The 23015-nt window shown below is 42.6% G+C and overlaps 1 protein-coding gene across 3 annotated transcripts in view; it reads right to left on the reverse strand.

Moving 5' to 3' along the window:
• The window catches only part of ARVCF (ARVCF delta catenin family member), a 256583-nt gene that overhangs the window by 48724 nt on the left and 184844 nt on the right, over nucleotides 1-23015 (reverse strand). For all 3 annotated transcript variants that reach the window (XM_068157320.1, XM_068157318.1, XM_068157319.1), the window contains exons 7-8: nucleotides 22202-22701; nucleotides 15262-15445 (exon numbers count right to left, since the gene is read on the reverse strand). In XM_068157320.1, the coding sequence (XP_068013421.1) occupies nucleotides 15262-15445; nucleotides 22202-22701 (684 nt within the window). The remainder of the gene's footprint in view (nucleotides 1-15261; nucleotides 15446-22201; nucleotides 22702-23015) is intronic.

Consider the following 23015-nt stretch of genomic DNA (forward strand, 5'->3'; position numbering starts at 1 on the left):
TTGGCGAGTCCAGTGGTCTGTCCAGGAGTTTTCAGAGCAAACAATAAACAAAATATTGAAGAAACAAATAAAAAAATTGAATTTCAAAGCCAGAATATTTACATGTGAAGTACTTTCACCACCTGAAGAAAAACATGCAAAATCACAAGACTGCTCAGCAGTATCCATGGCCACAGAAACTGGAAAATGAAAAAGATGAAACCCAGGTGTACAAGAAGCTGCGTTTTATTTGATCGACCTGTAGAGAAAATTCTTCTTCACTTTCTTTGGCCTCCTTCTGCTCCAAAGAAGTCAGATGGGAAGTCACCAGGTAGAACTACTGTCGGCTTTGTAGTTCAAAGGTTCTCCAAATCTTTTCTACATTCTCTAGCTTTCTGACTGGAAGTTATTGACAGCCAGTTTAAATCCAACATTTTGACATTTAAAGCTCACACTGTGTATGGCAGAGTCAGCACAAAGCCTGGATCAGTCACATTTAGAAAGCAAAAGACAACAGTCAGTATGTTTAGATGGCTTTAAATGTCTCAAAATTGCACAAAAGAATGACCTAGGCAGATGATGGGAGACAGAGCATTGAAAGGCTACTTGGAGTTGTTAAAGCTGTACAACCCAATGACTGCAGAAATGGTTGGAAGGGAGCCTCACTTGTCCAGGGTGCACACACACTGTGGGTTGAAGCCCCAGCCTTGCATAAGCAGCAACATATTGCCAAATAAATAAATGAAGTCAATTTTCCACTGTTGCCTTTTCTTCTCTCTCCCTTTTTTTTGGCAATTCTTATTTTTTGGGGTGGGAATGGAGTGACAAAATGATTCTTAACTGGCAAAACCTATACAGAAAGCTTTCTCAAAACTGAACTGCACTAATTTAGACAACAACCCAGCCAACCTTTAGGCTTTCAGGGCCTCTAAATTCCACAAACCCATGTACAGTTAGCTCGCAAAAGCTCAGGATACAATTATCACCTTCTGCTTTCACCGTCATGCAGCCAGTTTTAAACTAACTAGAGAGACTGCCAATCTCCCAATAATTAATCAATCAACCATGGTCCCTTCCCATGTCTCCCCATCACCTAGCCAGGCTGCTATGTTAATTGGATGGCCAGGCAAAAAATCCCCACATTTTCTCAGAGACCTCTCAAAATCTGGAGACACTTAATTGTGAGCTGGCTGCTGTAACAGCACATTAACTTTCAATTAAGAACACAAATGAAATACACAGATAAATGAATCCTTTCCCTAAATCCTAACACAGAGCCTCACCTCTAGCAATAGCTGATACAAGGTTGGTAATATGGATATTAAAACATGAGTCCAAAGGATATATGGAAGACAGACTTCTACACACTCTTTTTCCATCTCTGTTGTACTAATCCTTTCATATCAAAAGCCCAAAGATGAATTTTAATGTAAAGTCTTTATGGAACTGAAATTAGAATTCAAATCCTGCGTGATACCTTTCAGGAGTTCTAACAGACGATAGCAGCTCCACCTCCAAGCACATCTACTAAAGTGGAACATTATTTACTGAGCATGAGTGGGACAGAAATTCACTAAAAATGGACTTATCTGGAGCTCTGCATCATGCTGCTCATCACCACATTAAGCCTTAGAAACAATGAGCTAAAAGAGATAAGAAATGCAGCCTTAAAAAGAAATAAATATCAGGTTTTGCCAAAAGCTCCCAACCTTCACACCTTTCTTGCCCCAGTCCTAAAGGATTTTTTTTTTAGGGTCCATTTGTGCTAGAATAGAATAAACCAGGTTGGAAGAGACTTCCAAGATCATTGTGTCCAACCCATCAACCAATCCAACCCACCTAAACAACTAACCCATGGCACCAAGCACCCCATCAAGTTTCCTCCTGAACACCTCCAATGATGGTGACTCCACCACCTCCCCAGGCAGCCCATTCCAATGGGCAATCACTCTCTCTGTGTAAAACTTCTTCCTAACATCCAACCTGAACCTCCCCTGGCACAGCCTGAGACTATGTCCTCTTGTTCTGGTGCTGGCTGCCTGGGAGAAGAGACCAACATCTGCCTGTCTACAACCTCCCTTCAGGTAGTTGTAGAGAGTAATAAGGTCACCCCTGAGTCTCCTCTTCTCCAGGCTAAGCAACCCCAGCTCCCCCAGTCTCTCCTCATAGAGCTTGTGTTCCAAGCCCCTCACCAACTTTGTTGCTCTTCTCTGGACACACTCCAGCAAGTCAACATCCTTCCTAAACTGAGGGGCCCAGAACTGGACACAGGACTCGAGGTGTGGCCTAACCAGCGCAGTGTACAGGGGCAGAATGACCTCCCTGCTCCTGCTGGCCACACTGTTCTTGATGCAGGCCAGGATGCCATTGGCCCTCTTGGCTGCCTGGGCACACTGCAGGCTCATGTTCAGCCTACCATCGACCAGTACCCCCAGGTCCCTCTCTACCTGGCCACTCTCCAGCCACTCTGACCCCAGCCTGTAGCACTGCATGGGGTTGTTGTGGCCAATGTGCAGAACCTGGCACTTGGATGTGTTAAATCTCATGCTGTTGGACTCTGTCCATCTGTCCAGCCTGTCGAGGTCCCTCTGCAGAGCCTCTCTACCCTCCAGCAGATCAACTCCTGCCCCCAGCTTGGTGTCGTCCGCAAATTTACTGATGATCGACTCAGTGCCCTCATCCAGATCATCAATAAAGATATTAAAGAGAACACTTGTAGCACAGGATTTTGAACCTTGCTTTCTTATTTCTTGATCTGTATTAGGATTCAAGTAGACACTGACAAGGTCATAACTGAAAAAGAGAGCATAGAAGTGCATCAGTAAGTGTGGCTAACTGGTATCACTTGCTGCATCTTCAACTTACTGAAAATGAATGCCTGAAGTCAAAATTCCCACATATATATCAGATGTAAATGAGCATGAAAACTTTGCAGCATCAAATTAATAGCTAATTAATGCTATGAATAAGTTACCCAGACATCGAACTTTGCGGTTTTCATGTAACTAACAATTCAGAAAATGTATCCTTATGAGCATTTCATGCAGAAACATCTGCTCTATAAATACCCAGCACTCTTGGGACTCTGCTAGTCCTCCCTCTTTGGGTAATGCAGTTCCTGAGGCCCATGGGATTTATCTATCATGGAAGAACAAAACCAATTCTATGTCTGTAACTACAACCCAGCCCTACTGGAGAGCTCAGCTCACCTTCTCCACACAAGTCTAGCTAACAGATCTCAAGAGGACCAAAGCTCAGATAGATCAGCACCTCCTTCAGAGAGTCTGCTCTTCTTGCTGCTCCAACACTGCAAACTGCAGCAAAGATCTCCCCAGTCCCACAGGAATATTTGCCTTTCAGATACACCATAAGTATGCCAAACTAATCACTAAAGCAAAGGTGAGCAGGATGAAGATGAAGACAAGTGTGCTTTGAGCAAGTTCTCATCTGACAATCCCAGGAGAAGTGCTCCCAGGGTTGGTTTCCACAACCCAGAGCCATTTTCAAAAGCTCCTGCAACCCAGGAAAATACCAGATTGCCTTTCTTTATCTTAGAATGCTGAGACTCTACACTATCTATATCCTTGAAAAACATCACCTGGCAGTCATTGGTCAAATTCACATCTTGGATCTTCAGAAGGGGCTGTAGCATGGAGACAGAAGTGACCACATGTACAAGAGAGAGAGCTAGTACTGGTCACTGAAAAGGACAGAAATGCCATTGGAACAGCCAAGCTGGTATTGTCCTCCACTGGCTGGAGTCAGGAATAGTATGTTCTTATTTCCCATCTGCACTGGAATTGGTCTGGATGCATGTTATGGAATTGAGGATGTTACAAAATCATGTTCCAAAGGAAACTTTCAAAGTAAAAGGCAACAGATTGTAGCAGCCATAAACAGAGGATCTGCAGGGCAACTGCAGAGATCATACAGGGCAACACTCCACAGGAGGAATGCAAAGCCTCACCCAGGGCAAAAACTTCCTGAAGCTCATGCAACACAGATAGCAACATAAGGCATCCAGACTTGGATCAAGCTGGGGTTTGCTTCCCACTGAACTTCTCTGTGCATCAGACAAGCATCCTTTTATATCAGAAGAAATTCATTCTTTGGTGGATGGATTGTTTGATACCAGACACCAAACAGAATAGGAAGCCAAAACCCTGGCTGAGTACTTCTGAACTCTGTTAACTCTGTTGCCATGCAACAACTGGAACAGCACCAAGATCTTGGAATTAAACACTTTATCTCAGTGACTTGCCTGCTGGGGCAGTTTAATATCAAACCCCTCTACAGATGAAGATATGTTTGAGCAACTTGAAACAGGAACTCCACAGGGTTTTGGAGGCAGTGATGATGGGCAAAATGTTGTTATAAATGAAAATAAAGTTGACTGCCTGTTCAAATGGGTGGGAATGGGGTACTGCCTGATTACACAAACCAGGGATGCATGATACCTGCCATTCATCTCTGGTGCTCTGTACAGTCTACTTCCCTTGCCTTGTTTCTTCACCTCCTGCAGGCCTCTGCAGCTTCCTCTGCTATTCAATACTTGTCCAAGAGTCCATTAAATAACAAAAAATGTATTTTAAGAACAGCAGTAGTATCTTCCTCACATCACACTGCAAAGGGCAACAAAAAGCTTCCCAGTGTGCTCAAAAGCACAATTCTAGAAAAAAGTCATGGAATACCCATCCCTGTTACTCAAAGTACACAGGAAGGAAATCAACTGCATGACTGATTGTATATAAAAGAGTAAAGCACAAATCTCACTCTAGAGACTAAATCCCCACTCTTTAGCTGGAAAAAGCAACCTGCATTCTCCCTCAAATTCTTGGAGTTCAGACTGTAGATAGGACTAGTGGAAGAGGATTTGTAAGGCTGTTCAAATATATGCTTTTCCTGGGAAAACAAAACACAGGGGCACTGAGTAAACCTTAAATGAAGGTAAATACCTAGCAGCACAGAAACACATCAGGCTAGGAATCCAGTCTGGTGGCATTACAGGCTGCAGAAAATGGTGGGGAACGTGCTGAGAAATCTGTTCATACTGTACATCAGGTTATTAGCACCAAATAGTCTTCTTAATAAGATGCAAGTCTGAATGTAACATTTACATCTGCATAACAGAGTTGGTATTCATTACCTCCAGGATAGGAGAGCTGTGTGCCTGTGCCACACACCAAAATTATCCTCAAGAGAAAATATTTTAAAGTAATTAAATGCATGGCACTTAATTGTCACTACTTCAAAGCCAGTCATGTAGCAATGCCCCCAGTGTGCTCCCTCAAACAATCTGAAAGGCAATGTGGAGATGTGGAGAGTTTGGGGGGGTTGATACTTCCCTCTTCCCCCCCCCCAACAATAAAGAAACTTGAAAATACAAGCATCAAAAAGACATATTTTTTTCCTCTGAACATTAAAACTAGTATTTCCAAAGCTATTGCTGTTTGCCACCTGGCTGGAAAGGGCCATCAGCTGTTAGATCACAATGCTGCAGATGAAGCAGAGGTTATAGTACTATTGAACACTTAACCATCCTGCATCAGCTCAGGGGGTGTAAGCAGCACTTTGCTTAGAGATCCAGCTGGGGATGAAGACAACAGGTTGGGAGATTTTTTATATAAATAGAAGGCTGAACAAGAAATTTTAAAATATATTCTCCTAGAAACATTTCCATCTTTCTCTGGAAGAAGCATGGCGCAAAGCTGCAGCTGTGACAGCCTTGAGCACAAGCCCTATGAGGAGAGGCTGAGGGAGCCGGGATTGTTTAGCCTGGAGAAGAGGAGGCTCAGGGGAGACCTCATTGCTCTCTACAACTACCTGAAAGGTGGTTGTAGCCAGGAAGGGGTTGGTCTCTTCTCCCAGGCAACCAGCACCAGAACAAGACAACACAGTCTCAAGCTGCACCAGGGGAAGTTTAGGCTCGAGGTGAGGAGAAAGTTCTTCATGGAGAGAGTCATTTGCCATTGGAATGTGCTGCCCAGGGAGGTGGTGGAGTCACCGTCCCTGGAGGTGTTCAAGAGGGGATTGGATGTGGCACTTGGTGCCATGGTTTAGTCATGAGGTCTGTGGTGACAGGTTGGACTCGATGATCTTTGAGGCCTCTTCCAACCTTGGTGATACTGTGACAGCAACAAGGTCTTTCCAACAGCATCTTTGTGCACATTGCAGTGTCTCAGACTGCCCAACTGAATCTTACTTATCATTATAAACAACCTTCCAATGGCTACTTTTGTATTGCCAGGGTCAAAAGGAACTGGATCCTATATAGTTACAAGGTTCTCACAAGTCTAATTCAAATATATTAGTTGCTTCTATCCACCTGCTGTGAACCTTGGCTCTAAAGACACCCTTCCACACCAATCCTTTGTTTCACTATTAAGAAGTTTGGATGTCAACAAAAGGAGATTGATAAATAATATGGCAATAAGTGTATTCTATTTCTGAGCAGATTTCTCAGCACTGAATGTCCCAAAGCAAGAATGCACAGCATTAAAAAACTATTCCATTGTTTCATGAAGAAATAGAATGAATTCCATACTTCAGCTCAAATGAAATACCAGAAAGTTTAATTGGTATTAAGTTAATTGTTCTAAAAATAAGAGAAAAAGAAAGCAGCTGCCTTTGACACAAAGACAGCCTGATCAAGGCAGCACTGGTCAGACACCATACAACATAATGGGGTTTGGCAGCAGGCAGTTGAATCAGAAATCAAGCAGGAAATGTGGTAAAGAATCCATATAACATGAACAGAAAGACAGGGGAGCTCTGCTGATGATGACCTTAGGTAGGGAGCAGCTGTTCAGCTGAGAAAAAAGTGTATCAGGTCTGAGCAAATCCCACTGGAGATTTCTGCTCCACTTAAGCATCCAGATAGACCAAAGAGACAAGCAGTGAAGCATTGCCAGTTGCCTTGCATGTAAACCTCTTCCAGCTACTGGAATAAAGATTGGTTTTGTTTACTTGGTCAGATGCTCAAAAGAGGACCTACCAGGGTGGCTACCCCTGGAAAAAGGCTTCACAAGCTTAGTCTGTGCTCCAGTAACACTGGCACGGAGCAAGAGACTCACAAAGCAGAGTTACAGGTCTCATGTTCACATTGGCACTGCCTATAAGAGCTACCTGCAGTAAGCAGGGGCTCAATAGTCAGCAGTAGAGCTTAACAAACAAGGTACAGATTTCAAGTACATCCTTTGCTATTTGGGGCTTTCTACATCCAAAATATTGTGCAATACCTTTTCAGTAAAATTCTGACTGGCTACTTGGAGGGCCTGAGCTTGCTCTCCTGTAGTGCAAAATGATGCAGAAACACTACACATCCGAGATGCCCAGCAACTACTTAGCTTCCAAATGATTCCAGTCTCTGCTTGGAGGAAAGGCCTCTGCTTCCTTTGTCACACATTCTTGTTGCAATGCAAAAAAAGAATCATGAAATCACAAGAAGGAGTGGTATCTATCTAACAAAGGTTCATGGTCTACCTGCCTTCCAAGCAAACTATGCTCATTACAGTGACTGTAGTGAGCTTGCTTTCAGTCTTGCTCTTCATCCCACCACAATGACACATTTTTGTAGACTCCCTCCCTGACAGCCAAGGGAAAAGGGACCTAGATTCATTCCTAAGTAATGACAGAAGGCAATAAGCAAGTGCACAACTTTAAATTTATACTCCAGATTTGATTGTAAAGCATTAAGGTTGCATGTAAGTAGGTTATGTCTCTGCTGCTAAAATCTATGCATAATTTATTTATGTTACAAGCTAAACATCAGGAACTGTCAGGAGAAACCCTAACAGCTCCTTACTAGCACGAATTAAACGCTCTGCTCATCATATAAGCCCCAGGACAGCCATATGCTGTGATCCTGCACAGTATCAGTAAGCTAATTAAGAAACTGCCTTTGCTCACTCCTCTCTATTGTGTGGGTTTTTAATTTGAGTTGGTTTTTTTCCAGTCTGGGTTGGGCAGATAAGCTTCTCCCTTTTCCATCCTCCTTGCTGCCTCCAAAGTGAAGGTTTACCAGCAAATTTGTTTGGTTTTTATCTTTTTCTAAAGCTATTTCCCTGAAAAGTCCAGCTCAGAAGTACCTGTTGCACAAAAAAAGTACTGACAGTATCAATAGTTCCAGTTTCTGGAGCAGCAGACTCCCAAAAGCTGCACCCAGTATGAAAACAACCCGAGTGCAGTGCACCAGCCTCCAAGTGTGGTGTGTGGATGGACAGAGACAGCACCTTCCCCCACCTCCTCTGGTGCCACAGGAAAGCACTAAGCTTTGCTAGAAGTTCTCTCCAGCCTTCTGGTTAAACAACTGCCCTACAAAAGAACCTCTTGAACTGTGATAAGGGAGAACAGCTAAGAGGAGAAGTCAAATACAGGACTGACTTAGTCAAAGAATCCTTTTTGCAGTAGGGAAGAAATGCAGCTGCTGCACTGAGGGCTCCATACTAATGCCAGGCTCGTGAAGCTCAATTACTAATTTGCTGCCTCAAAAAAGGACAAAATAAAAAGCTGGCACCTGAAAACTCACATTAAGGTATCTTCTCTATTCTGCCATGCTTCAATAAGCAAAGTTCCCTTGAACACCAAAGGTAGCTTGGCTGGCAGCTCTGTAGCACAGTATCACCTGAACTTCACCTCCTGTGCTCCGCTCTTCACTAGACAGCGCTTCCAGGTCAAAGATTCCCACTTAAGTGCTTTCTTTCTTCAGTCCCTTGGAGATAAAGGCTGCCTCAAGTATATGAGAGTGCAGGTAGGACAAATATTATTTGACTGTCACCACATACCATTATCATGCCTACAGGATTTAAAGATGGATAGAGCTTGAAGGTAATTCACTTTGAACGCTCTAATTCCCAAGCACTTTTCTTCAGAGAAAAGCCACACATTAATCATTAATAAGAAAGGAGGGCACAACCACCTGCCTTTGACAGGCCTTTTCCCCATCCTCAAATTCAGCATGCAGAGATGTACAGAAAAAAAGGACACACCAGTATCACTCTGTCATTCATAGAGTAATTTCTGAGGTGCAAAGACAGAGAACCTTTCTGCCAAAACACCACAGATTGTGATCTTTACCTCCCTGTGCCTCAGCTGCACACACTCCAGCTCCAAACCAGGTGTGCTGTAGGTGTTTGCATGCACACACACATTCATAATGTATAAAGACACTTCCCTTATGCAGCATTAGGTATGACTGAAGCACTGCCAGTTACACCTGCAGCACAAGGTGTACATGCATGGATCTTAACTGTCCTCCTCAAAAGGAGGCTGAAAACATTCTCATACAAAACCTTTATTTGGTACACCCCAAGTGTTAATGATTTACCATCAAGTGCCTGCAGTCCTCTTTCCTTTGAAGTACATATCAGGAGCCTTCAGACACTTATCCATCATTTCTTATCCTGGTGGAGTATGTTTTCAGCTCTGAAACTACAGAGTTCTCATCTCATCTTCAATCATCGTATCTCACACTTATAACCCTTAGGTTTTGATTCCATGAGACCAAACTCTTAATTCATACCTAGAGGAGGTGCTTATCTTGGGTTGTTGTCTCTAGGATCAACCACTTCAACCTCCTTGAACTACTGGTATTTACCAACTTCAGGGGAAGGTAAGGACAGAGGTGCCAAATCCCACACTAAAGACAGAAGAGTGACGATCAGTGACTGAAATTCACATCCACTCAAGCACTTAGGAGCTCGAATCTCACCAAACCAGGAGGAGATAGGGCTATTAAAAAATTAGACCACAAAAAGGTTTGTATCATTAATCTTGTCTGTAATTGCCAGAATAGCAGCAGAACAGCAATTAAATCCCTACTTCTCAAGTCCCTTGTTACAGCTTTAACCACCAGGCTGTCCCTTCTCTTCTCAGGAGCTGATGTTGGACAAGCTGTTATGTGCAGCTCTGATCTGAAGAATGCATGTTTTTAGTGGAAGTCAAGTGGGTGCAGTTTGTTTGTGTTCGCACACCCATGGCCAGGTCTCTGAACCCTGGGGCTATTTGTGAATGTGAATTGCTGTGTACTTGGAGAACTGACAAGAAATGCTGCAGCTACAGATGGTACCCTGGAAAAAGGAGCACTTTGCATCTGTTTGCTATGCAAATTAATTCATTTAACATTTGTTGACAGCAGGTCAGTTTAGCACAGGAATCAGGCTAGAAAGTTGGCAATTTAGGAACCAAGTTCTACTCTGTCCTCTTAGAAGTGAAAAAATCCAAGGGAGAACTAAAAGTAATTAGGCAGAAAGCAGCAATTAAGCCCCAAATGAATTTTGGTTTTAAATCATTAAAATTCTTGCTGCTTCCAGAGAAGCAGAAATGATGGTGGATACCTACACAAACAAAACATGAAGTGACTGCAGCTGACTCACAGACATGGCCCTTCCCCTCTAAAACAGAGAAACACTTGAGAAGAAACCTGGGGAGAAATGAAGCCCCTGGCCATGCCAGGGTGCAAGTGAGGCAGCCTTAGCTCCATCAGTCCTGCAAGGGATTCGGTTTTTACTCTCCTCATAAAGCACCTTCATATGACTGGGTCAAAGCTGTAGGGAGGAATCATGAAATGGCCTTGCTAAGAAGCACCAAATGATGACATTATTTAAACTGGAAGAGAGTGCAATTTGAAAATGAATACTTCTGGAATGCAAATCCCAGCAGGGATTGAGGGGTTTAAAGAAATAAAAAGACAGTTACTAGAAGAGACATTCTCCACATACCTAAGAGAATAAAATTCAATGCAAAGACATGAAACTTGTACTCCAAATGAAATAAAGGAACATCTGCACATGGTTAATGATTCTCCTAGCAAATCTCTTTCTTACTTCTTCTCCAGTCCTACTTTTTCATGCTCAAAACCCCCACTTAATTTCAATAAATCAGTCTTTGCTTTGTCTTTTTACTGTTCCTTTTCAGATTTCCATTATATTTATTTCTCTCAGCAGGTTCACCTGAATATAAGAATATCTTTATTTCATAAAATTACACCCAGGGCAGCATCTATCCATTTTAAGCAGTAATTTTGTTACAGATACAGCAGATCCATCATATTGGGTCTGCCCCTAGAAATGGAACACAGCAGTGTAAGAGAAAACACCTTTTTCCTGATGTCAGGGTAAGAATGGAGACAAAATTATCACCACCTGCACTGTTTCTGAACACTTCAGTGTTTCTTGGTAAGGATTACAGAAAAAGCACCTCATGAATTTCATTATCAGATCATAGTTTGCAAATTGCCTGTGCTGTTAAATCTTTATTTTGCTAAAGGGAATACAGGATTCCAAAAGCATTTGTTCAAAGAGAGGTTTTGGCAAGCCAAGTACAGAGTGGGATGGCACACAGAGCACATTTTCCATGTTCCAGGTGATACCAGGATTTAGAAGATCCTTATAGCAGCCACAGACATGGGAGGAGTCCTTAAGGTAAACACTGGTCTGCAAAGCCAATCTCAAACTTAACCAGTTGCCTTTTCTTGTTTTAGAACCATAGAACTGTCTGGGCTAAAAGGGACCTCCAAAGGTCTAGTCTGACCTCCCTGCAGTCACCAGAGACATCCTCAACTAAACCAGGCTGCCTGGGGCCTGATTTTGATTCTTAGTGGCTATGTGTAGATTGTCAGCTAGCTGTGGTAGTTTGATATGGATGTAATTAAGTATCAAATGCAACTCCAGATTATTCAGCTCATGGTATAAGAGGGAGTATTTGAATGGCTTTCCTGAGGATAACAAACTCTGCACAAATTTTGCAGTTTCTCTGATTTCCAGATCCAGTGTTACTCAGTATCATGCACAGGACTTTCTCAAACAGTATCTCAGGTACATCCCTTCCTAAACAGCAGTCCTTTGGCCATACAAATTGAATTCCAGATCAAGCATCACAGATGGATTTTTGTTATTTCCAAAGGTGGGTAGGATGCAGGGCTATACAAAGTCAGTTAAGTACCTCAGCTACCTCAGGAAGGGGCAAGATGAGTGCATGAATCAGTTCTTACCCTGAAAAGTTAATTTCCAGAAGAACTAACTCTGGTGCAGGTATAGATGTCTGCTAAGACACTGCCCCCAGTTACTGACCCCTCTGATAAAGCATCCTTCCATCCCACACACACCTGCAGCACTGCACTATCTGCTAATACAGGAGAGGCTGAGGGAGCTGGGATTGTTTAGCCTGGAGAAGAGGAGGCTCAGGGGTGACCTTATTGCCCTCTACAACTACCTGAAGGGTGGTTGTAGCCAGGAGGGAGTTGGCCTCTTCTCCCAGGCAACCAGCACCAGAACAAGGGGACACAGTCTCAAGCTGCGCCAGGGGAGGTTCAGACTCGAGGTGAGGAGGAAGTTCTTCACCGAGCGAGTCATTCGGCATTGGAATGGGTTGCCCAGGGAGGTGGTTGAGTCATCGACCCTGGAGGCGTTCAAGGGGAGATTGGACGTGGCACTTGGTGCCATGGTCTAGTCATGGGGTCTGCGGTGTCAGGTTGGACTCGATGATCCTCGAGGTCCTTTCCAACCTAAGTGATACTGTGATACTGTGATACCAGACATTAATCCACCCACAGGCACAGGCAGGCTACCCTGACTATGTAGAATACAATTCACCCTGCCCTACTCAGACCTGGACATACACCAACACCTGAAATCCTAAAGGGAAACTTAAAAATAACACAGGGAGAAAAAAGGTGCCATTGACAGGATGGGACTGGAAAGGAATATGAGATTGATCAGGACTTAAAGAGGAGGTAGAAGCAAGTAAGTGTTGGGTGGTTGGGGTTTTTGTGGTTGGTTGGTTTGGGTGTTGGGGTGGTTTTGTGTATTATTTTTCTTTGCTTGTGGTTTTGTTTGGTTTGTTTTTTAATTACTTGTTTTCAATTATTTCAAAGTAAATGTTTCTAAGGCTCCACATTATCAAAGAAGAGACCTAGATTAAGAACAAAGTAAAGATGAGAAAGCGGGGCGGGGGGGCAGGGAGGAGCGAAAAGGCAAAATAATTAACTGGCTGTTCATGCTGTGAATCACTGAGTTTGAAACAAACTCATCCACATCTGTTGATAAACTTCATTAAGTGAAAGTATGATAGCAAAAGGAATTACATCCTGCATGCAGTGTGCATGTCTCCTGCTCAGGTATCTAAACTGCAAGAGTAGCTGAAAGTTCAGAGTTTCAAAGATTCTCTCAGATGCTAAGGAAGACAACACAGCACACACCTGAGGCTCACTTCCAAAGGGGACAAAGAAGGCTGGCACACCATCAGGAGGACCAACCTCCCAATTAACTATCAAATTGGTAAACTGTATGTAGTCTGCATTAAGCTCCATTCATGGAAAATTGAATTTCTAGGACCAGCTACCCTGTCAACAAGAGGAGAGTAGGAAAAGGAGTTTTTAAAACACTGATGTCTGTCAAGACAGATGGCTGCAGCAATTTGTTCTCTGCTGGTGTTAACTATCTTACCTTCCTGGTGCAAAGGACTTCAACAAACAATGCAAAATGATTTCCAACAGTGGTAGCAAAATTACTTTTGGCAAGTCCATTTTTATCTTGATATTACATACAAAAGGTATGTAGTATCAGCAGTGCTGTAACAAGAAGTAAATCAGTTCTAAGTTCATATCTCACCGACTCCTGCATCTTTGCCTGTTGGCCTGGACTCACTTTAACTCACTGCAGGAAGACACCAAGACAGTCCTGCACCATTCCTATGCAAGAGGATGCTCTCTCCAGGGCAAAATAAAAAGACATGGACCAATGACCTTTTTCAGATTACCTTTCCCTGCTATACCTCTCACCATTTACCTTAAGCAACTACTTTCAAGCAAGGAATCACCTTGTCCCACATCTGACTGAAGCTTCAAATTTTCCACAAGGAAGCAGATAGTCCTCCATGACTATGACAGCCAACCGCAGATGAAAGGAGTGAAATGCATTTCCCCTCTCCAAGAACAAAGGCACTCACCATTCACTGGCTGCTGTCCTGATGCACTTTTAATTACCTCAAATTCTAATTCCCTAACGTATCTCAGTACTACTTTACTTCACAACCCTCCATTAGCTTTAAAAATACAATGTCCAAAGTGGCACAAGCTTCTGAACCAGTATCTCACTTTAAAATGAAAAACCCTACCAGACAACAACCACCACCTCCACTCAAAGCTATCATGGAATGCAGAAGCTCAAGTGGATCCACATATACTAATAGAGATTAGGTTAGTCTACTAATGATCAATTTATTGTCTACACTTACTAGAGAATCTCATAACAGAACAAGAAGACACAGTCTCAGGCTGTGCCAGGGGAGGTTCAGGCTGGAGGTGAGGAGGAAGTTTTACACAGAGAGAGTGATTGCCCATTGGAATGGGCTGCCCGGGGAGGTGGTGGAGTCACCATCACTGGAGGTGTTCAGGAGGAGACTTGACAGGGTGCTTGGTTGCATGGGTTAGTTGATTAGGTGGTGTTGGATGATAGGTTGGACGCGATGATCTTGAAGGTCTCTTCCAACCTGGTTTATTCTATTCTATAATTCTTTTATTTCCCTCCTCCCCTCCCTAATTTACTCTTGCAGAACATTATTAGAATAGCAGACAACAGTAAGTAAAACCCTATGATGTCTGGAGCCTCCTTAAAGGACCTCAGGTTCCAGTGGGGCAGCAAATAATTTCGGTAATGGGCCCTTTCAGAACACTTTTCACTACGTTCTTCATTTGTCTACTTACTCAGGGGAATAGCTACTGCAATTTAGAGACCACAAGCTCAAGAAACCATTAGCTTAAACTACAAGTGTGCTCACTAAAGTGTGCCTCAAACTGGATCCACATTTCAGGCTCAGTGTAATTCCATGACACCAGTTCCCCACACTCTGCAAAAAGCTGCCTTTTGATAGAACAAGGCCCAGCCCCAAGAAGGGAGTAATTTGAAAACACACATTTCAAATAAAGCCAGCATCATCAAGGGAAGCAGTGTTTGTAGAATCAGCCCAGTGATCACAGTACAGCAGACAAATACAAGCATGATTCTCAGTACTTGGGGCTTTTTCTGTCCTCAGTCTGGCAGTTAGCCTTACCTGCATCACTCTCCATCATATTATCCACCACCCTATACAGATCCACTTCCCCCATCTCTTTGCACTGAACCCCCACTGGACAGACCTAAACTGACAAGTCCTACAAGAGAATTCATGGCAGGCCAGTACCTCCTGCTATTGTGGCTGCTGAAAGAGAAATGACACTTTATTTCCAACCAAAATCCTAAATGGAGGAGGTAGTGAACAGATAAACACTCCACAGCTCTGCCTTACCGCAAGCAACCAGAAGTGTTCTTGAAGACAGTTGTCCACTCAGCATCACGAGGCTTAGAGTCCTCATTGGGCTCACTCTCCCAACCTGAATGGGGTATAATCACCTCATTGGTAAGGGTCTGCAGTCCATGGTTGATGATGACCATCTTCAAGGGCTCATAGGAGGATAAGTTCCACAGGGTGCCTGCAAGACAAAGAGTGATTGTTAAACAACAAGAGAATAACCACTATCTAAAATCTTTGGATTAAATAGAATTCCTTGATTTGGAGAGAATCACTGGAAGGTTAAATCACAAAACTGAATGAAAAGGCAAGACCACTTGAGGAAATGCTGGACTAGCACATAACTCAGGGAAAGTTCCACTGTCAGTGCAAAGGAAGCATTTCTAAAAGCATGGAAGGACTTCCATCATGACATGGATATTTCTGAAGCTACCAGGTAATGTGCTGGTGGAGATCAATAGAGTTTTTCTGCTATATACAAATTCTAAGTCTAGCTATACCTCATAAAGTAAAAATTCATCCAGCGCAGTAGACAAGTATATTGAGCAAGTCTTAATACCAGGGGTGAATTTATGGAGGACCATTGATTTTATGCTGATCCTCTGGACAAGACAATATTTCATTCAAGACTCCTCTCTATTATTTACTTTCACATTTTCCTGTCACAGAAATTATCTGTGTTCAAATCACCTGGTGCCACAAGGAACCCAAGACTTCCCTGTCTTCTCATATTTATGAGCCAAAGCAGACAGAATTCAAACATCAGAACAACTAAAGAGTCCTACTTACTTTTGCTTAGCAGTAAAAATACCCAGTCTTGCATAAGTGATAACACTTCCCACAGAGCCCTACCAGTGTCCTGACAGTGACTGCTCGCCAGGTTAGGACTAAACCAGGACATTCACTTCAGAGATAATTTCTGCATAGGCCCAGCCTGGTGGCATTTGACAACTATCAGTAACAACACTTGGAGGGAGCCAGATAATCACTTTTGATCTCCAAGTTAAAATGCGAAGGAAGCAAAATTTCAGAGACCAATTGGAAAAGCTGGATTCCCCAGAGCATATAGGAAATCTTCCCTAAGTGGACAGAATATAAACCTGAGGAATCCTCTGTTTTACTACAACTGTGAGTTTGTGCAAATTGCAGATACTCATCCCCCTTACCATATATGTGTAAATCAAAACACAGAACAACAGGACAGGTGCATCTTCTATGTTTCAGTCCCTTTCAATCACTCCAAGATTCACAGACTGTATTAGGATGGAAGAGATCCTCAAAGGTCATCTTGCCCAAACCCACTACAGTGAGGAGGGGCACTTCCAACTAGATAAGGCTGACCAAGGCCATGAGTCTGATCTTGAACGTCTCCAAGGACAGGGTCAGTATTTCACCACTCTCACTGTGAAGAACTTCCTCCTGATGTCCAATCTGTATCTACCCTGCTCCAGTTTCAAACCACTGTCCCTTGTCCTGTCAAGGGGCATTAAAACATATGAAGTTGAAACACTTAAAAATCACTGGAGAAAGATTTTGGATCTGTTACTTTTGCATGGCCTAAGACACAGACTCTCTGGACCCCATCAAGGCAAAAGCTGCATGCAATAGAGAGAGAGGCCTGCAGTGCGTGGAGGGCAGCCAGAGCCACCACCCCTACCTCATGTGAGCCAAGGCTGCTATCTCGTGGGAACTCTCCTTCACACTCAGGCTCTCACTGCTAGAAGTTCCAAGTGTGAAATGCCAAAAGTCCTATTTTAATATCAGAGCATTATCCATATAGGGTCATGACGGGTACCAGGGACGGGAATTTTATCTCCATTTGAGTAGTGACTGCCACTTACACAACCACCTCCAAGGCTGATGATTAGCAGGGCCTCAGAAGTCAAATGCTGGGGTGTCGTCTATTCAAAGTGATCTTTACAAAATCCAGGCATCTGTTCAGACTTTGGAGACCATATTAACTAATAAAGAAACTCTGAGGCAGACAACAGAATGAACATCAATGTTTCCATCAGTCTTTTCCTAAACCCATACAAAAATACTGTGGGTTTTTTTGGCCTGTTGTCCTTCCCATTCACAGACAACACACTGGATGGTGTTTTTACAAGCCACTTTTTTTTTAGCTTTCAAACAAGACTGTATAGGTGAAATATGAATTCATTTTCTCTTTGTATCTTTTACAATAAGTCACCCTTTCTCACAGCAGAACACAAAAGAATGGCTACTGGGGGGGGAAAAATAATCTCAAAACTAAGCAGAAAGTGCTAATTGCTCCCATTTTGTTGTGGAAGAAAGCCTTTAGTTTTCCTAACAAACTGGCTCCAAAATACACATTTATGCAAGAAACAAACACAAACAACTGATACTAATAATAATTTTTTCCTGGAGGAGTGGCATAATGTCTGTATCTGGATAGTAAAACTACAAAGGCAAATTTTACTCCTTAAGAAGAATCAGGCAGACATATAATTAAAAAGCCAAAAATACCTAGCAAAAATATTCTGAGAACTCTGTTATGACAGGATTGTACTAAAGTTTCCCAGTGCTCAAATCTTTGTTTTAAGACTTAAAGACCTGTGTCTAGATTTCAGTAAATTCAATACCAATGTGTAAAATATAACCACCACCTCCAAGGGAAGTGAGTTACCTGTATTTTCCATGCACTTTCACTACAAATATTGGCCTTTTGGACCACAAATAGCATGAATTTTAGGACTAGAGAAAGAAGATGACCTACTGCTTTTCAGAAGATGATCACAATGATGATCTGCTCTGCTGAGATCCCACCTTGAATACTGCATCCAGTTCTGGTGCTAAAGAACTTTTTCCTAACATCTGATCTATATCTACTCTAATTTCAAAACATTGCTCCTCATACTATCACTACAGACCTTTGCAAACAGTCCCTCTCCAGTCTTCTTGTAGGCTCCCCCTTCAGGAACTGGAAGGTGGCTGTGTCATAGAATACACCATGAAGAGAGACCTTCTGAAAAGCCTTCTAATAGAAAATGCAAGGAGAATGCTCATCTGTAATCAGAAAATTTTAGAACAGCAGGGTGCTTCAAAGAGAAGTTAGCGTCTGATCAGCTGACAGCATCTTAGCATAGATAAATGCCCAGAAGGTGTGAATTCTGAGCAAGCTGATCAATCTGTGAGTTTCTATTATAGTATTAGATCAAAATATTTCCTCTGCAGAGCATTTTGAAGGTCAATAATTTTTCAATTAAAACCAGTTTGGCAACACAGAGCATCAGGAAAATCACGTTCTGCACCACTTAAAATCACTGCAATGTCATTAAACAACAAAATTACTTTCAATCTTCTCACAAAGAACAAAATTATTCATTAAAGCTACCAACTCCTGATTGCTTTTCAAAGAATGAGATAGAATTTTTGTCCTGCATATCTGATGCGAACATTTCCTTCAAAAAAACAACCCCACTCTCCTCATGACTCAAGATAAAACATTTGCAGCTTTCCCAATCAGAACAGATTTAATTCCTTATCAGCTTAATCCTCATTTATCTCCATTGCTCAAGAAAACGATCCACTGAAAGTTCAGCAGTACAGTTCCAAGGCTAATAAGGGATGCAAGGAATAGTTCTCATCACAGCTCTGTTCATGATTTGCTTATGGCAGCTAATGGTTAAATAGTTGGGGTGGGTTTTTTCCAATGCAGTAGATGGGAAACATTTCATAACCCCACACTTCAAAAAGCAAGAAAAATGAGATCTGTGGCATTTTATGAATGTACCTTGAGTTTTGAAGCTACTTTTCCATGCCTCACATGCCTTACCTTGAAAGACAGCATGCTTTAGTGCCATTTGCAGATTGGTGAAACAGAGGTGGCATTAACCCAGAGGTGGTTTTCAAATTGTGCTACAATTATTGCTATCTGCAAGTATAAAAGCAACAGCCTTTCTTTGTCTGGCAGCATTGTTGTATCAGTACACTCAGCCCACTTCCAAAAGTGCTTATCAATACCTTTTGGTTCTTCAAAACATGTATTCTGAGAAGCAGCCAAGTGAACACACTTCTGATACATCAAGTCTTGCTCATCCAGCATGGAGCATCACACACCTCATTCCTCCATCACACTCCCTGGCCACTGCATCTCTCCCTGATGTATTTTTTTATATATTGGTGTGGCTCTTGTCCCACCCCATTAACCCACAGACCAGACCCAGCTGGCTGGGGCCTGATTCATACAGTTCTGGACAGCTGTGGCTGCTGCCTCAGATCAAGTCAATCAGAGGTCATGGAGCTGTGTTAAAGCCAAGGGCTGACTCTCAAATTAGATGAGAATGATCCTCTCTTTTGCCAGAAAGCTTCCCCCTCCAGCTGCAAATAACAGGTCTTATAGGTATGCTTTCATGTACCTCCTGTTCTGCAGGCAATGTCCCACACCCAGAGAAAAAAAAGCTTCAGAAGTGCTCTTGAATTTAAATTTCTACAAATTACTTCAGTCTCTTGGGCAGGTGGAGTTATTTTGTCATTGGTCCACACCTGGGATGACCAGCTGATGGTTACTAGTCAATTTTCAAAAAGCAGCCAATATTGTGTTAAAGAAATAAAAAAGCAAACTCTGTATCTCATTATCTTTTCTTCCTTTTTCCTTCCTCCTCTCCTTTTATTTCTTGCTCCCTCCCTTTTTCTTTTCTTGCACTGCTGCAGAAGTCCCCAGAGAGACTAAGAAACTTTCATGGCAAAGGCAGACTTTGGTTTATAACTTGGGAAAAGTACCCAGATAGGAAGCCAAGAACCATCAGAAATGTGATCTAAATTTTTGAGGCTGCAAAAAAAAGTCCTTTTGTAGCTGCCCTGGATGAATGCTCCCTTTGCACTTCAAGCTGGCTCTTGTTTCTCTGATGACTTTTGAAGCTCTTTTTTCTAATGGACAATTCCACATTATCAGCTGAGGCTTTGAACCCTGACTGCAAGCCCACCAGCATCAGTCACAGAGGCATTGCTGAAATACTCTTCTCTTCTATGCTGATGCTTGAATGTCTCACACCGGATCTAGTGGTATCATTTTAGAAGTGGAATGAACTTATTCCTGGTTAGGTGGAGATTAAATGCACATCACCTGTTACTGGACATCTGTTTAGGTTAATGCCCTCAGTATTCCTGGTGTCTCTCAGTAAGGGGAAATAAAGACCTTTAAACAGCAACACCTAAAGTGCAATAAAAAGACTACATTTAATTAGCAGCAGCTACTGTCAAATAAAATGCACTGGAACTGTAAAAACAATTATCAATGGGAAATCAAAGAAATCACCATTTAGAGTGAGAAGTGAAAACATCCAGTTTGCTTTTGCCATCTCCAAAGTGACTGATTACAACTTAGCATTATAATGATATTCCTTCAGAGTAAATTATAGACTGGCTTCTCTTATCTTGCATCTAAATAAACAACTTCATTCCTTTTCAGCACTCTAGAGATGAGTTTTGAGTAAACCAGAACAGCAGATAAATAGATACTACTTAAAAATAAAGAAATAAGTGTAAACCAGCCATCACACTAAATGAGTGGAACAAGTGGACCTACAGAGCTTCCATGAATGAAGAGACAAAGCAAAGCCATCACATGCTCCTTACAGACTCTCTGACAAAACAGACAGCTCACTGGAAAATATCCTGCTAGTTTCTACATTGTATATTTAGATTGAGTTTGCTGAACATCCTATAATGCCTGGAGAAGAACAGTTGGAACACCCAAGGCACTGGTCATCTCAGAGAATTGTGATTACCAGTAAAAAGTTGGGAGAGCTGCTGTAATTGTTTTTGGAGAGGATTACAGAATTACGACGTTTACTTTTAATGGCTTAATCCATGTTTGCAATAGGGCCTTGCTGGAGAGTCCAGCACTGATAAAGCAGCTAAATGTTTAGTCCTGGACCCATTTCCACACTCACAAAACTTCCTGAAAAAAATCTGTTCTGGCACTGAAATTCATCGCAACTGACCTGGTCTCCCTCCAAACACCTCCAGCTGATTCTGAGAAGAGAAAGGGAAATCCATTTCACTCCTCACGAGTTATAGGAGACTGAAGAACAATCTATTTCTCCTTAGTTTAAGAGCTGACATCCTTTTCTACCCTCTTCCACTTAATGGCTGAACTCTGAAAGTTGGCATATACTTTATTGTTCTTTTTGGAAGATATCCAAGACTATGCTCAAATAAAAACCAGGTTGAATAATGGAGTTCTAAGTGATTGAAAAACCCCTGCAAAGTGTGTGCTAACTCAGTAACTTTAAAATGTAATTGTCCCTCTTCTGATTATTGCAGAAGCAAACCCCACACCTACAGCATCACAACAGCAACCTTCATACTGCTTAAGATCAGCCTGGAAGCACTGCAACTTTATATACAGCCCCAGAAACCTGAAACTGGGGCCTGAAAGTGTTCCTGAGGAGACTGACTGTTCTACCAATGTGAAGTGGTGTGGATGTGGCAGCAGGATTGTTCTCTAAGAGATTAACAAGACAAGCTATAGATTAGCATATTTTACCTCATGATTACAACATGCTGAGGGCAAATGCACAACAAATTACCTGTCAATGAAGTTGCTAAAACTCATTTAATCTTCAGTACCTCGACCACATGCAGTTACATGCTACATCCAAGAACCATCATCCATCTCTCAGCAGCCACTGAAACCTGAGTGCGCTACATACACAGATGATCTCCATTTCCCCCTGATAGGCACGTTTGCCTTTGGCTTTCTCACTCCTCAAACCTGGTGCAGCCAGAAACAGCTGCAGCCAGTGATCTCAATTCTCCTTCAATACTCTAATCTCCAGAAATTCTTCATTCCTGAGGCTGAAAGGATCACAGGATGTTAGGGGTTGGAAGGGATGTCAAGTCCAACCCCCCTGCCAGAGCAGGATCATAGGAGTCTAAAGAATAATCAATTAAAGAAACTACAGACACTGACCTGTAATTAGCTCTCTGACTTCCATGTCATTTGTTTTTCGCAATAATCTGATCAATGCAGGGATCCCATCACAGTTCTTTATAGCCACCTTGTTTTCATTGTCTTTCCCATAGGAGATGTTTCTGAGAGCCCCACAGGCTTTACGATGCACCTCTGGCTTTGGATGATCAAGCAGGCCCACCAAAATAGGAATCCCTTTAAGGTGCCTCACGTCCTTTTTGATTTTATCATTCTCATAGCACAAGTGCTGCAAGTAGGCTGCAGCATTGGACTTGACTGGGTCAATGGGGTGGCTGAGCATGGCAATGACTTCAGGGAGGTCGGGGTCCCTCCAGCGGGGGTCTTTACGAATGCTGTCAATGGAGGGAGAGCGCTTCCCCAGCCGGTCAATGCTGGCCATGCTTCCTCTCTCTGGCTGTGCCAGTGGTGCTGCGTAGCCACCATGAAGGTAAGGTATCCTCTCTTCAACCATCTCTGTCTCGACGGGGTCATCGTAGCCCCTGTAAGAAGCAACAGTCCCAAGAGAATGGGTGGGAGGGGAGAATAAAAAACAAAACAAAGAGCACATTTAAACACTGTGTGTCCCTGAGCCAGGGATTTCAGCTATGAGCAAACCTTCCACGATCACAAACATCATTAGGGACAGCATATTTATGCTTTCAAGTAATTTATTTGCAGTAACTTGAAAATTAACCATAGCTGGGTACTCAATGATGGGACTACAGCACAGTGTTTGTTTGGCTAGCAATGAAAGGATGACAGCAACTGCAAGTCATCAAACAGATTGCTTTCATTTTGGTCACTTAGCAAAACA

This window comes from Melanerpes formicivorus, unplaced genomic scaffold, assembly GCF_026170545.1.
Source record: "Melanerpes formicivorus ecotype bairdi unplaced genomic scaffold, bMelFor1.0.p_v2 SCAF_36, whole genome shotgun sequence".
NCBI classification, from domain to species: Eukaryota; Metazoa; Chordata; class Aves; order Piciformes; family Picidae; genus Melanerpes; species Melanerpes formicivorus.